The 15683-nt window shown below is 45.9% G+C and overlaps 1 protein-coding gene across 4 annotated transcripts in view; it reads left to right on the forward strand.

Annotated features, from left to right (window-relative positions):
- The window catches only part of kcp (kielin cysteine rich BMP regulator), a 133147-nt gene that overhangs the window by 38466 nt on the left and 78998 nt on the right, over positions 1-15683 (forward strand). For 3 of the 4 annotated variants that reach the window (XM_072241272.1, XM_072241273.1, XM_072241275.1), the window contains 8 exons: positions 772-911; positions 1294-2209; positions 4158-5532; positions 9172-9356; positions 10975-11148; positions 12508-12584; positions 13070-13166; positions 15471-15538. In XM_072241272.1, the coding sequence (XP_072097373.1) occupies positions 772-911; positions 1294-2209; positions 4158-5532; positions 9172-9356; positions 10975-11148; positions 12508-12584; positions 13070-13166; positions 15471-15538 (3032 nt within the window). The remainder of the gene's footprint in view (positions 1-771; positions 912-1293; positions 2210-4157; positions 5533-9171; positions 9357-10974; positions 11149-12507; positions 12585-13069; positions 13167-15470; positions 15539-15683) is intronic. The other variant, XM_072241274.1, reaches the window with a different exon arrangement.

A 15683-nucleotide genomic window follows, 5' to 3' on the forward strand; every position in this document is an offset into this window, starting at 1 on the left:
CCACTCTAAATCCTCCTCCTCACTCACAATTTCACCAAGTTTTATACCGCAGGCAAACCTGGAAACATGACTTTGCTCCCCCAGCCAACTCGTTGATACGATAATGAGTGGGGGGCGGGGGTGCCCAAGGTCCAAGACTGAAGTAACAACTGCAGACATCCCACCTCTCCCGGAAGTTCCGGGAGTCTCCCACAAATTGATGGTGCTACCTCCCTGAAATGAGTTTTTGCAGGGTGGGATGTCTGCAACTGGTGTCGGCTCGCCAACCTGAGAAAGATCTGTTTGTTCCCATTCATTTGTTCAATAACCTCGACAGTAAATTACCTCACTCCCCAACTCTGTGTGCTATAGTCTTGTTGACCAAATCCCTGCATGATACCTTCCTGAAAATGCAGACCCTCCACATCCACTGTTTCCACCTTATGTATTTTACCCCTCACATCGTACGGCATTGACAATTAAAACTGTCAAACATCGCACAACAGGTGGCCCTTTCTGAACCGAAGTCTCACTGGGGAAGTGAGTCCATAAACCGTGTTCAAGCTCCCTGTGCAGGGTTGAGGAATTCCTCCACTCTGAAGGGCAGGTTGACGACGCTCCGCTATGTCAAAGGGGATGGGAGGGTTGGTTGTGGGGTGAGGCATTAATCCAAATTCTCACTTCCATTTCAGGCAGAGAGGCCAGGGAACCTTGTCAACCTTGTCTACCAATATCACCTTGACCCTTCTCTCGGCTGCCTCGTGCTTTCTGAACACTCTGCTTTGTTCCTAGATCCCTGTTCTAGCAACCCATGCAAGAATGGGGGAGTCTGTCACCCACTCCCCTCTGACTCCAGGATACAACCTTCAGGATTCACGTGCAGTTGCCCAGCGACATCCACAGGGCACCTATGTGAAGATAGCTTGCTCCAGGTAATGACATTGTCCATGGAAATGTCTGAAATTATTCTCCTTTGTCGAAAATAGTCAACACACAGTCCAAAGTGATAGTTGGTTCGTTGAGAATCTCAGACCTATGAAGGTCTAGCCATGTAGTTCTCTAATAAGATTCATCCCTCCAGGCATCAAACGCTCCCAATGTGCTCCATCTTTATTAGTGACACCCTACAAGACCCCTTCTCTCCCACTACTCTCTCCAAAGCCTGATCTCTAAGCTCCTGACTCCCCTCGCTCTTCCATGGGGAGAGGGTCAACACTGGCTGGTCAATCCAGACACTTTAGCACATCAGTGCAGGGGATTTCTTCATGACCGTTTGACAGACGATTACTTAATTCTTTCCCATTGGCTCCACAGGTTTGTATGTTGCCTTGTGTTGAAGGTCACTGCAGCGGGGGATTCACTCTTCCCACGAGACGTTGGTTCTACAGCATCTCCTCCGGCCTGTGTGAAGAGTTTAATTACAACGGCTGTGGTGGCAACAGCAACAACTTTGAAACACACGAGGAGTGCAGGAAGAGGTGCGAGGTGGGAGCTTGCTGCTTCCGCCAGCCAAAGTTGCCCAACATTCCAATTGGTTACGACCACGAAGGCTATGATCGCTATGGGTACAACGTATCCAGCGTGGACCGGAGTGGAAGGCAGGTGGTGGCATTTAACCCAGTACGCTCTGGGCCCGCGCTATTTGGTCCGAATGGGCAGGTCTTTAGCGGCCTGAGCGATGGACGAGAGTTCGACAAATATGGGTTTGATAAACAGGGGTACGACCGAGATGGGTTCCACAGGGACACCGGATTCAACCTCACCGGCCACAACAAGAAAGGGGAGCACGATGCAAGAGCAGAGTTTGACGCGGCTGGGTTCAATGCAGAGGGCTACAATCGAGCACAATTTGACTGTGTTGGGGTTAACCGTGAGGGTTTCAACTACCTGGGCTTCTCTGCAGCCTACATCTACCACTGTGAATATCTGCCAGCCTCTCGTTGCCAGGCCATCCACAGAGGTGATCTGAAGAGGGAGGTGGTCAGCTTCAAGCCTGGCCAGAGGTGCGAGGACATTCAGTGCGGCCAGAGCTGTGGCTGCACCTTCCACGGTCGCTCCTACCGCTTTGGAGAGTCCTTTGAGTACGGCTGTGAGATCTGCCTGTGCAGCTACACCGGGGTGACAGAGTGCAACTGTCGGCATGTTAGTCAGCGCAAGGAGATCCGAGACATGACGGCCGAGGAGATGATGGCTTACCAGGCAGCAATACAGGATATCTACTACAAGCAAGGTAAAGTCCAATCCTTACTGCGCATTGCCTGCAGTTTCTATTCAGGTTCATTGGGCATCCCTGGCAGGGGCAGCATTGCCTTTGAAGCAGGGTACGGGGAGGGTGCTGCCTTAATACTCTGCGTAGACATTTCAATGATTCTGCCAAAGTGATGTGAAAGGAACCTCAATTCTGCTTCCATGCCGGGAAGTTGGTGCTGACGTGGAGCCAGTGGATATCCTGCATGTCTGCTTTCTGTCCTTTAAGGTGATAATAGAGATCACAGGTTTGTAAAGCACTGTCAACAAAACCTTTGTAGCAGGAACATAGACTGGACTTTTATTTTTGAGGCTGGGATGTTCAAAGGGAGTCAATCTCTCGTGGTGAACAAGGCCTGCCACCGTCTTAATGGCATCAAGTCCTCTGAGTGTTGTTGAAGCTGCATTCATCTAGGCAAGGGGAGAAGAGTATTCCCTAGCATTCCTTCTGTGCCTTGGATTGGCGGAGAGTGTTTGGAAAATGCAAATAAGTGCTCTATTGTATGTGCATGAAAAGTAATAGCATTGTGTTTCTTGGTGGGGGGGTGTTCCGGATTTAGCCAACCAGATCTCTGAGCTTCTGAGCCTCATATGCATGTGTATTTAGGAATGTAGGTGCTGCATTGCGACCTCCTCCATATCAGGTGATCAATTAATTAATTTATTTATTGAGACACACGGCGGAAGGCCTTCAAGCGCACGGCCCAGCAATCCCTCAATTTAACCCTCACCTGATCAATTTACAATGACCAGTTAACCTACCTTTGGACTGTGGGAGGAAACCCGAGCACCTGGAGGTAATCCACCTGGGGAACGTACAAACTCCTTACAGGCAGTAGCGAGAATTGAACCCGGGTCACCTGTACTGTAAAGCATTGTGCTAACCACTTTGCTACCATGCCGTCGTGTCATAAGACCGAAGTTACTGCACTGCCACAAATGCAGAATATTTAGATTGGCTCCTGTTCACCTGCAGAGGGATAAAAGAAAAATGGAGGACTATGCAGGAGGGAAGGACTAGCTTGATCTTGGAGTAGGTTAAGATGCCAGCGCAACATTGAGGGCTGCAGGACCTGTATGGTGCTGTACTGTCCCATGTTCTATGTTCATTTTACTTAACCATGACAAAATCAAATGAACCAATCATCCACAAACAACAGAAAATCTGCTGGAAATCCAAGCAACACACACAGAATGCTGGAGGAGCTCAGCAGGCCAGGCAGCAGCTATGGAAAAGGATACAGTTGAAGTTTCAGGCCGAGACCCTTCAGCAGGACTGGAGAAAAAAAAAGATGAAGAGTAGATTTAAAAGGTGGGGGGAGCAGAGGGCGAAACCCAAGGTGATAGGTGAAGCTGAGGGGGGAGGGGTGAAATAAAGAGCTGGGAAGTTGATTGGTGAAAGAGATGCAGGGCTGGAGAAGGGGGAATCTAATAGAAGAGGAGAGAAGGCCATGGAAGAAAGAACAATGGGGAGGAGCACCAGAGGGAGGCGATGGGCAGGCAAGGAGATAAGGTGAGAGAGGGAAAAGGGGATAGGGAATGGTGAAGGGGGGGGGGCATTACTGGAAATTCAAGAAATCGACATTTATGCCATCAGGTTGGAGGCTACCCAGACGGAATATAAGGTGTTGTTTCTCCAACCTGAGTGTAGCCTCATCACGACAGTAGAGGAGGCCATGGATTGACGTATCAGTATGGGAATGGAAATGAAATTATAATGGGTGGCCACTGGGAGATCCTGCTTCTTCTGCAGACAGAGCCTAATCATTCATTAGGTTGTAGCTTTGTGGGATCTTAATATGGCCATACTGGCAATATGCTTCTGATATTGCACTGCCTTCTATGTCACTTAGGCTGTGAGGAGCTTTGAGATGCTGCAAGGAGATAAAGACACAAAAGCAAATTCTCAACACTTCACTGTCACTCTACAGGTATCTGGGAGGAGTTCGCCAAAATTAAAGCAGAGTACTCACCACAAGCCAATGGGCAGTTCACCTTCCTCCCCTGGCACCGTTACTTCCTTCGAATGGTGGAACGAGAGCTGCAGAAGGTATCATGTGACATCAGCATCCCATATTTTGAATGGACCATTGATGCGGGTTCGATGGAAAGCTCTACAGCATGGCAAGGAAACTTTTTTGGAGCAAATGGAGACTCCGAGACAGACTGTGTCCACTATCACCCTTTCCAGCAGGACACCGAATGGGTACCTTGTCTCCGTCGGCATTTCAATCTTTCCATCACTTTACCAGATGCCATCAACATTCAGCTGATATTAGCAGAGCAAGACTTCGCCCAGTTCTCCATTCAAATGGAAGCTATCTCAGGGCTCTTCCACCTCTGGGTGGGAGGTCACATGGCCTCTCCCTTCAGCCCCTACGATCCAATTTTCCTGTCTCATTATGCATTTATAGATAAACTTTGGAGCCACTGGCAAGACCACAGCCCTAGTGGTCTGCCCCGTTACCCACCTGGGCTTCGGTATGTGAAGATGAAGCCGTTTGACATTGCCCCAGATGACCTCTTGTTATCTCAGCAGCAGCTCTGCGCCATTTACGTTCCAGTCACACTTGGTGCTCCTTGCAACTACACAAAGGCCAATTCTCACCACCATGAGCAGAACAGCTATAACAGGAAAGACTTTGATCAAAGTACACAAAAAACTTATGATATTCATGGGTATGACTGTCAGGGTTATGATCGCCAAGGCTATGACCAGACTGGTTGGGATCGTAATGGTTATGGCAGAGACCATTTCAACCGGGACGGTTTTGACATCGAAGGATTTGATGTTTCAGGATACAATCGGTATGGTTTCAATCGGTCCCTGGTCACACCGTTTGGAATGAGGAAAGATGAGACCTATTTACCTTATGTTAAGGTAGAAGTTATTGAGTCTCTCTTTGATGGTGTCTATAACACTTATGGCTATAACAAGTTTGGCTTGGATAAGAATGGTTTTGATGTGTTTGGTTTTGATAAGAGTGGCTATGACAAAGACAACTGCAATTATTTCTTTAGAGGCCCTCATCACATGAGGTTCTACTTCTTCGTCCAGCAGCAGCTCCACATGGCCAACACAGAGCAGCTGCTCAATATTAAACGTATCTGCCCGCCAATAACCTCTCTCCCGAATTGGTGGCTTGTTCAGAACTGGATGGTCACTGATGTGCAAGACACAATCACTGTCATACGGCACTTTGAACAGAAGTGGGCTTCAAGCCATCCTTTTGACAGTGGATTTGTCCCCAACATTTCCTCAGTGAAAGACAATGGCCTTTGGCTTCCTGTAACGCCCGACCTCAGGTAAGTGTCAATATAACTGTTTGATTGTGCTCCCAGTACTGTTAATGAAGGTGATTGAGATCCCTGTTGTTATATTTCCCCAACCAGCATGGACCTTTGTTCTCCTTACATTGTGTCGGTCTATTGAATTAGTTTCATTTAATCTCTGAATTCTGCTGCATCATTGAGAATAGAAACATCTCCTCAAGACTACAATTTCCTATCACAGGGATTATGTGGAGAAATCTGTATTCCTGCTCTCTGGATTTAATATTCTTTATGTAATGATAACCCTAAAGGGCACAGTGTTTTTGTCGATGACCTCACCTTGCATCTAGCTAGATTGATCATTCTTTATTCCAACAATAGTGGAATATCATTTATTCCGATGAACATTCCGAAGGAACATCTTCATTCCAGAGATAGTGTGTATACTTTGGGGAGTAATTACCTGCCAGGGACAATTGGGTCCAAAGTAGCAATTATATTGTAGATACATTTTCTTGACCCTCACACTTATTTACATATTGTCAGCTGCCAGCCCTATAATTCAAAAGGGCATCTGGAAAACATTTTAAATCTACAGCATTTGATTTGATTATTTTTTTCAAAAACCTTGATCTTTACTTTTAATTTGAACTTTGAATGTTTAAGATCAGTTACCTGTCATCCCCTCCGTCATCAGATTTCTGAACAGTCCGTGAACACTATTTCTTAAACATGAGAAATTCTACAGTTGCTGGAAATCCAAAGCAACACACACAAAATGTTGGAGGAGCTCGGCAGGTCAGGCAGCATCTATGAAAGTGAAGAAACAGTCAACGTTTCAGACTGAGATCCTTGACCAAGACTCACTACTTCTTTTTTTTTTCAATAATTTATAGTAATTGTGTGGCTTTGCCCTGTACTGCTATTACAAAACAAAATTCATATCATATAAGACAAAGATAATAAATCTGATTGATTTAATCATAAATCAGTGTTATTTCTCCATTGATTTAACATTGTTGAAAAAGGTTTTTTAAGAAAAAACAACAAACTATTTGTAAGTGAACATCAAAAAGTGTAAAACATGTTTTTACTCTTATGGTCAAACTAACTTACAGCCCATTATGCCGCTGGTGGTTACACCAGCAATGAAGGTCCTTATTCTCAGTCTATGGCCACTCAGATGTAGAAGGATTCTTCAGTGCTTTTTCCGTAACGGTCTTGTTTTACCAGTCAGGGTTGTTGGCCCTGAGTTGAACCCCCAAACCTGGAGGATTGGTGGACCATCTTACCCTTTGACCTGTTTGGCATGGGTGAAACAACCAAAAGCCAAAGCATAAAGCCCTGACTCCAGTCAACACAGCTCTCTGGGTCATTGAGGCACGCAAGCCTCCAAACCTCAATAAGGCTGTGGTCCTCTTGGAGGCCTGGTGGTCAAAGGGAACAACTTAATCTTTAAAGCTTCTAGATACTCACAATGATGGTGAGTATGACTTGTGCAGTGTTTCTCATACTAAAGCAAAAAGCTCTGGAATGCCGCTTTGTACTGAAAATTACTGATACTAAAAAATATTCACAATCATCTGCATTGATTTTGGATGAACAGTGCAAATAAAGTCTACAGAAATGTTGTCTTTATGCTCCTATATATGTATATAAAACACAGAAAACTGCTTGCTTTTCTTTTTATTTAGAGATGCAGCCCGGTAACAGGCTCTTCCAGGCCAGCGAGCTAACGCCGCCCAATTACACCCTATGAGCCCAATTAACATATTAACCTGTATGTCTGTAACGTGGGGGGAAACGGGAGTAGACAGAGGAATCCCACACAGTCACAGGGAGAAGGTACAATGTCCTTACAGGCAGCAGCAGGAATTGAACCTGGGTCCCTGGCACCATAATAATGTTATGCTAACTACTACACTACTGAGCCACCCTAAAATGCATAATTTTATGCTCTACTTTCCCTACTGCCGCTGTGCCTATGGGCAAACTAGCTCCCACTTTGCCCTTCGATCTGATTCTTGTCTACTCAGAGTGACCCTCAGATAAACAGTACTTCCATTTTAATGTCTCATCCATGTTTTCCAATCCCACTGATTATCTCTAATCTCCCAATTGTAATTGGTCCACTATTTAGCAGCCATTTCCTTGTTGTTCAGAACTCAAGCTTTGAAACCCTTCTATAAATGACCATGTGCCTTATTAATGACCTTTTCCCCTACAAAATGTTCCTTAATAGTTATTTCTTTGACAAATCCTTGTTATGTGTTTCCATGTCATACATTGTTTCAGTAATACTCCAGTGAAGCCCCTCGGGTCATAATGCTGTTCCAGAAGTGCTTTATAAATGCACATTGTTTAGGCTGAGCTGTGAGGATTTGATATTTAAAGTTCTAGAGAAGCGTGAAGTTGTCCCAGTAGAGAAAAGTCCCTTCAACCATCGAAATCAAAATCAGGTTTAAAATCAACGGCATATGTCATGAAATTTGTTAACCTTGCAGTAGAAGTACAAAGCAACACATGATACATAAACAAAAAAAAACTGAATTACAGTAAGTATATATGTGTATATTAAATAGTTAAGATAAGTAGTGCTACCTGACTCTGCTTTGGACACTTTTAACTTGCACTGGACACTTATAACTGATTTAACTGACATGTGGCTGTTGTGTTTTACTATTTATTGTTATGTTTATTATTTAGTGTTGCGTTTGTTATGTTATGATTGCACTGCTCCTGGGAAACACTGTCTCATTCTGCCCTGCAGAGCTGATGTACGGTTAGAATGACAATAAAGTTTCTTGAATCTTTGAACCTTTGGAAAAACAGAAATAAAAAAGTAGTGAGGTAGTGTTCATGGGTTCAATGTCCATTCAGAAATCAGATGGCAGCGGGGAAGAAGTTGTTCCTGAATTGCTGAGTGTGTGTCTTCAGGCTTCTGTACCTCCTTCCTGACAATAACAATGAGAAGAGGGCATGTCCTGGATGATGGGGGTCCTTGATGATCAAAGCCACTTTTCTAAGGTACCGCTCTTTGGAGATGTCTTGGCTACTATGAAGGCTAGCCCCCATGATGGAGCTGACTAACCACGATGCCTATCTACACTAATTCCAGTGTCCCTCTGTTCCTTTCCTATCCAAGTATCTGTCTGAATGGTTTGAAAATGCTGCAATTGTGTTTGCCCCTACCACTTGTTTGGTATTTTATTCCATATACCCACTACTCCCTATGTGGACAACCTTGCCCATTATTTAAATTTCACCCCTCTCATGTTAAACCTACACCCCCCTCAGTTTTTTTACTACCCCACCCTTTTGCCCTTTATAATTTTTTCAGCATCGTGCTTCAGCTTCCTACTGAAATATTTAAGGAGAACTCAAGGAGGAACCTCTTCACTCAGCGTGCGGAACAAACTGCCAGCGGAAGTGGTGAATACGGGCTTGATTTCAACAATTAAGAGAAGTTTAAGGAGGTGTATGGAAGGTTATGGCCCAGGTCCAGGTCGATGGGACTAGGCAGTTCAGCAGAGACTAGATGGGCTGACGGGCCTGATTCTGTGCTGTATGCTCTTTGACTATGACTACGTTTAATCCCTTGACCCTCCAATTTCTGTGAGCCATTCCATGTTTTGCCGACATTGCCCTTCCTGTTTTCCTCTTGCCTTGTAGGTTTTGCTTTGAGCTGCACTGGTATTCGGGCTGCCCAATAGGCACCCAGCCGATCAGCTGCCCCGACCTGTGCCAGCACACCGAGTGCCTGGGGTTCCCGAACGCAGAGTGCCGCGTCCATCGCTGCGGAGCCTGCTTCAGCGAGTGGTACGACCGAACGACGGGCCGCCACGTCATGTGTCAGGGTTGGTCGCCAGCATTTCCTGCTCAATCAGTCAGATCTGTGCGGTGGCTGGGTTGGGGGCCAGTTCGTGACTGAGTGTTAGAAGGGGGATTTGCCATAGGTTTTGGGGAGGGAAGATAAACATTTGGTTTGAGTTACTGGAAGGGAACAGGCTGTTCTTCCACATTTATTTATGGCAGCTCCAGGAGCCATCCAAGATAATGCTGGCTCCTAGAGCAATCCCACTGATTTATATAGATATATCTTTCTCTCTCTCTTTCTCTCTCTCACTCTTTCTTTCTCACCCAGTAACACCTCCTGATTCACCTGTCTATGTGTGAGAAGTGTTTGCAGTAGCCTATTAACCAGCCCCTCTTGGGGTGTGATAGGAAACCGGGGTACAGCAGTGGAAACCCATAGTAGGCACAGGGAGAATGTGCAGACTCCACACTGCCCTGGGGTCAGGACACGAACCCAAGACACTGGAGGTGCGAGTATCTGTTTTTGCTGTGAGGAAATGATAGGGCTCGACTGAGGTGGGCTGAGGAACTGCAGCTGGACTGGGGTGAAGTGAGGCGGGGGGGGTGGGGGGGTGTCCACAAGTAGATACAGGAAGGTGGTCGGTGAATAGACGGGGCAGTCTCTTTGTGAATAGATGGGAGTGTCACTCTGAATAGATGGGGCATCTCTCTCTGAATAGACTGGGGGTGTCACTCTCTGAATAGACAGGGGAGTTCACTCTGTGAAAAGACGGTGGGGGGGGAACACTGCGTGAATAGGTGGAGGGGGATTCTCCCTGTGAATAGATGGGGGTGGGTATTCACTCTGCAATTAAGGGTGTCACTCTGCTAATCAAAGTGGGGTGCGCTCTGCGAATAGACAAGGGGAGGTTACTCAGCGAATAGATGGGGTGTCACTCACCGAATAGACAAGGGGGTATCACTCAGCAAATAGACGGGGGGGTCGCTCAGAGAATAGATGGGGTGTCACTCTGCGAGTAGATGGGGGTGTCACTCAGCGAATAGACGGGGGGGTCGCTCTGTGAGTAGATGGGAAAGGTTGCTTGGCGAATAGACGGGTGTCAATCAGCGAATAGATGGGGGTTTTGTTGTTCAATAGATGAGGGGGGCACTCAGCAAATAGACAGGGGTGTCGCTCTACAAATAAACTGGGGAGGGGTCACTCTGCAAATGGGAAGCAGAGGGGTAATATCAATCCCTTAGCAACATGTCCAACCCGAATGGTCTCATTCGCTGATAATCCCAACTCCAAACAGTGTTGCAATAAGGTAATTACTGAACCCGGACTGCAGCAATGGCACATGAGGGAGTGGATGCATAGGAAATTACTCTGTGAAATACTTGAGCTGGTTCTTGTGCTCTGGTGTTCATATCTGATGGTTGAAATTACTCATGCTTGGATCTGTTGATAAGTACTGTGTACATCCTGCCAATGACTTTAATCATCATTTTCAGCTTTCGCTAAATGCTGCATACACCAGTCCATGAGTGCATTTTAATTCCTCTCTCCATCTGGCAATCCCTTGCTCTCAGAATGTGCCTCCCCCATTATTTAGCTGACAGCTCGCAGCACTGCATCTTTTCTCATTCTCTTTACAACTCTAATTTTCTTCATCCTAGGTTGCATAGATGACATGGGTATGGGTCACGTGGATGGTTCGAGCTGGCAGTCTGGATGCCAGCTGTGCATGTGCCAGGGTGGTGCTGTGTCTTGTTCGAAGCTGCCCTGTCCAGACCCTGGGAACTGCCAACACCCAGCCCAGGACCTGAGTCAATGCTGTTCTTCTTGTGATGGTATAGCCTGTTTCCCATCCAATGCTCCCTGAAGCTAACTCAGTATAATCAAAACGGCTTAAACATTCAGGGGGGTATCAAAAGCTAAAAGCAGCAAGGGCAAGAATGGCGAGATCTAAAATAATCCAGTTTCTCTTTTCCTCTGGAAACTGTCTCTGTAAACCTCACTCCTACACCACTCTACCCCCTGACTGGAAATAGAAGGAACTAGAACTTACACAAACAAGAGAAAATCTGCAGATACTGGAAATCCAAGCAACGCACACAAAATGCTGGAGGAACTCAGCAGGCCAGGCAGCATCTACGGGGAAGAAGTAACAGCTGACTTTTCGGGCCGAGACCCTTCAGCAGGAAGGGTCCAGCTGAAGGAACTCAGCCCGAAATATCAACTGTATTTTTTTTCCCCATATATGCTGCCCGGCTTGCTGAGTTCCTCCAGCATTTTGTGTGTGGAACTAGAACTTTTATGGATCTTTGTCTATATTCTGCTATGTTTGCCTCTAGACCAGGAATTCCCAACCTTTTTTATGCCATAGAGCCTTACCATTAACTGAGGAATCCGTGGACCCCATGTTGGGAACCCCTGCTCCTCACTCTCTTCCTTTTCTCTACTGCACCCTGCTGCCTGTCTCTCTGCCATCAAACCAGAGGATCTCCACCCAAATCCACACAGAAAAACAGTAATAGACCTCGTGAGAGTGTTGGGGGGAATAGTGGTTGGGAACTGATGACCAGGAGGTTTCAGTGTTACAGAGAATTTGGGAAGGTTCTTGGGAAGTGGGAGGAGGAGGGAAGGAAAGGAAATGACATAGCAAAGAAGCAAAAAGGTACAGTACAGCAAATGGGGTTGGAGGGGAGGAGAATGGAGGAAGAGGAACAGCAAGAGGGGGAGTAACTAAAGGAATGGGGAGGAACTGAATGATTAACTCGGAGGTTTGTGATGATTATGGAGAGATTACCTCAAAAAGTAAATTGGAAAGGTGTTAACAAGCGGTTAAGGCTAGAAAGATTAAATTGGAGGAAGGATATAATTATGCATATTGAGAAAAGAGAATTAGAAGTTGTCACATGTTGGGAGTTTTATAGAGGAAGTGAGGATCGATTGGAATAACTAATAGAACAAGGGTTTGGAATAAAGAGATGGGAGTATTGAATTTGGAGGACAGTGTATTGGATTGATTTTAGGAAGAGGCTACGAGTTGTCTGTAAAATGATAGAATGGAGCAAGGTTTTAATTTGGTATTTTAATCCTAACAAAAGCAGCACACTGGCCAGAAGAAAGGACATTAATTTTCACCTATATCTGTGCTGGGATCTTGAATGTGCAAAAATTTGCCAATTGTCTTCTCCCTGTTAAAGGTTGCAACTACAACGGCCAGACTTTTCAGAATGGAGAATCGGTCGTCATCGACACTTGCATGTCCTGTGTGTGTCTGGTGAGTGAATAACTGAGAGAGCAGGCACTGTCAGGGGAAGGGGAGAGAGTCAGCAACTTCAGGCAAGAGGGAGGGAGAGTCACTGCCTTCAGGGGAAGGCGAGGGTGTGTCAGACCTTAAGGGGCAGGCAGAGGAAGAGTCAAATCATTCGGGGGAGAGGAGGAGAGTCAAAACCCTCAAGGAGGAGGGAAGGGAAAGTCTGTATTTTCAGGGAAAGGGAAGGGAGAGAGTCAGCACTTTCTGGGGGGGCGCACAGGGAGAGAAGAGAGTCAGTACATTCAGGGGAGAGGAAACTTGAATGAAAGGAGCAGGAAAGCCTAAGTCTTCAGTGGGGGTGGGGAGATATTCAGCACCTTCAGAGGAGGACAGAGAGAGTCAGCACCTTCAGCAGTCGGGTGGGGGTGATGAAAACGTAATAGGCAATTTGGATAGTTAGGTCTGCAGTGATGCCAGTGGCTGATGAGATGCATGATCTTCTTTTGAAGAACGGAGATATTTCCTGTGCGCCTGTGCAGTGTCAGACTCTGAGCTGTAAGGACGTTGTGCAGAAACCAGGATCTTGCTGTCCGGAGTGCGCCCAAGGTGAGCAGTGGGGAGTTTTCACTGATCTGTCTAACAGTTTTTTTTCAAATTACACTGACAATGGTCTTGATGAAGGGCTTCAGCCCGAAACATCGACTATTTACTCTTGTCCGTTGACGCTGCCTGACCTGCTGAGTTGCCCCAGCATTTTGTCTGTATTGCTATGATTTCCAGTATCTGCAGATTTTCTCTTGCCAGTGCAACGAGAGTTGGAGTTGCTGGTTTTGAAGACTTTGCTGAATTTGGTCGCATGAAGCAAATTTAAAATGGCAACAGGTCTCTGCAGATTCCAGTGAAAGCGCTCCACAGTCCATCATATTTGATGGAGTTGAAGGCTGTGAGGTACTCTTGGATATGACATGCAATGAAGATCATGTCCAGTGTAGCTCTAGTTAAACAGAATCTGCAATGCAGCTTAGAGAACTGCTCTTCATCTACTGAGAGAATCATGCAGATGACTTTCCCTGTGACAGCAGCACAGAGACCTCATCCCCTGCAGTTAAATCTATCAAAATTTTCTCCTTTCTTGACGATGATCACAATTACAGCTTCTCTAGAACATCCTCCTCTTCCCAGGTTGACTGGGAATTTGTTAGTTAATTTCCTCACTGCCGAGTTTCATAACTCCAGGGATGTCAACTGCTCCCAAGGCCTCGTTTTTCGGCAGACATATGGCGTTTTTGATTTTTGTTGATCAGAAGTGGCAGTAAGGATGGATTATGTCTACTTTAGGCTGGAGTTAAGGGAACTCATGTCAAGGGCAGTCATAGTTGAGGAGGTTTAGGATCATGTTCATGGAGGTAACAGAATGGATTAGTTTATCAACAGTCCAACTGTTTAGTAGATGTCAAGGTATGATTGATGTTCCTGAACTTCACTTTGACAGTGATACAATCTTATAAATGCAAGTGCATAGACTGTGCCGGTATCCATGAGGTCTGTGCTTATCCATCCCTCCTTCCTAAAGGATTGATTGGTTCTTTCCCCCAACTCTAGAGTTAAAGTTGGTCAGAGGATCAATTTGTTTCTCTCCAGGAGACAGACTTTTTTTTCCCCAAGGCTGGCAAAGTATTGTTATTCCTTCAGTAGCTTCTAGGTTGAGCTACCTGAGCTGAGGGTCAAAGTGTGTTCGTTCTTTGTTGGACTGAGCCTTTGGGTCTTGAATCTTATTTGCTCTGTGAGGAAGTTGCTGAGATAAGGACTGTCTCGTGCTTAATGGAGTACCTCACTCAAAAAAGGTGGCATTCTTTTTCCAGTTTGCCCCTCCAGAAGTTGTGCCCACCCCCCTGCTCGTTGAGCTAGCCATCTTTGACAGCCTGTCATATCTCATTCAGGTCAGCTACATCAACCTCAGTGAATCTGAGTACTTGGTGTTCACTTCTGTCACTGGTGGGACTGTCCACAAGAAACCTGTTATTCCAGATCCTGATCTTCTTACTTCAGTGAGACCTTGATCTAGTGACATGGAGAAAGGTGGCTGGAGACTGGGTTCTGTCTCAAAGATTTTGATGCACGCTCCTGAATCTCTTAGAGAATGTCCCATGAACACTAATTTGATTTTCTCCCACTTCTTAGATGCCCACTGTGTAGCCCTGACACCCCCCTCCCTCTCTGGGAACAGTTCTTGTACCCATATTTCACTGACCCAGAACTGTCAAATGCTGGCCCCTCTGCTCAGAGATGGGCAGTTGTTCTGTACCCAGCTGCACACCAGGCTGGGGTTTGGAGTTTGGTTCATCACTGGGCAAGTTTGTGATTGAATTGGAGGCTGGAGGGCTGTAGTTGTGTGGCTAGTAAAGAGCCAGTTGTTCTATGGAGACAAGAGTGTCATGTCCCTGAGGGTTAGGAGGGACCATTCAGATGGTATAAAAAAGATGGAGCTAAAAAAGGGTGGTGTGGGGGGAAGGAGAGAGAAGATGTGAGAGGTCACCTGTCATAATGTTTTCTTTTTTAACAGCATCAGTTTTGACTAATTAACTGTAAAAAGTGCTTATATAACTGTTGTGTAACTGATAAAGAAATAAGGTGTTCTGTGTAGAAGAGTAATGCTAAATAGTTAGCAATTCCCAGTGATTGACTTGTTCAGAGTTTGACATTCGTATTGAGGCTGTCAGCTGTGTCTGAAACACAGTAATAGACCAAGGCCCCTTCTACCTGTTCTACCAGGGCTGATATGCATTGCAACCACCTAGGCCTCACTTCTGAAAAAAATACACCCCTTTGTCAAACAAAAATATTCAATGTGTCTTTGATACTTTTTGCCCAAAGCTCTGTAACACAAGTCTATTTTGTCTTGTATGGTAGGCTGTGCCAATGGAAGAGCTCATGGAGAGAGCTGGAAATCTGAAAAGTGTACACAATGCTCGTGTGAGGTAGGAGCATCCTATGATCTATGACAATACTCTCAGTGTGGACTGAAGGAACATCTGGATGGGTGAGAGATGTAGGAACCCAGTTCCGGCTTGGTCTGCCTTGTTCTGGAGCACCCATCCCACTTGATGGGGACCCTTGAAAACT

The sequence above is a fragment of the Mobula birostris genome, chromosome 23, assembly GCF_030028105.1.
Source record: "Mobula birostris isolate sMobBir1 chromosome 23, sMobBir1.hap1, whole genome shotgun sequence".
NCBI classification, from domain to species: Eukaryota; Metazoa; Chordata; class Chondrichthyes; order Myliobatiformes; family Myliobatidae; genus Mobula; species Mobula birostris.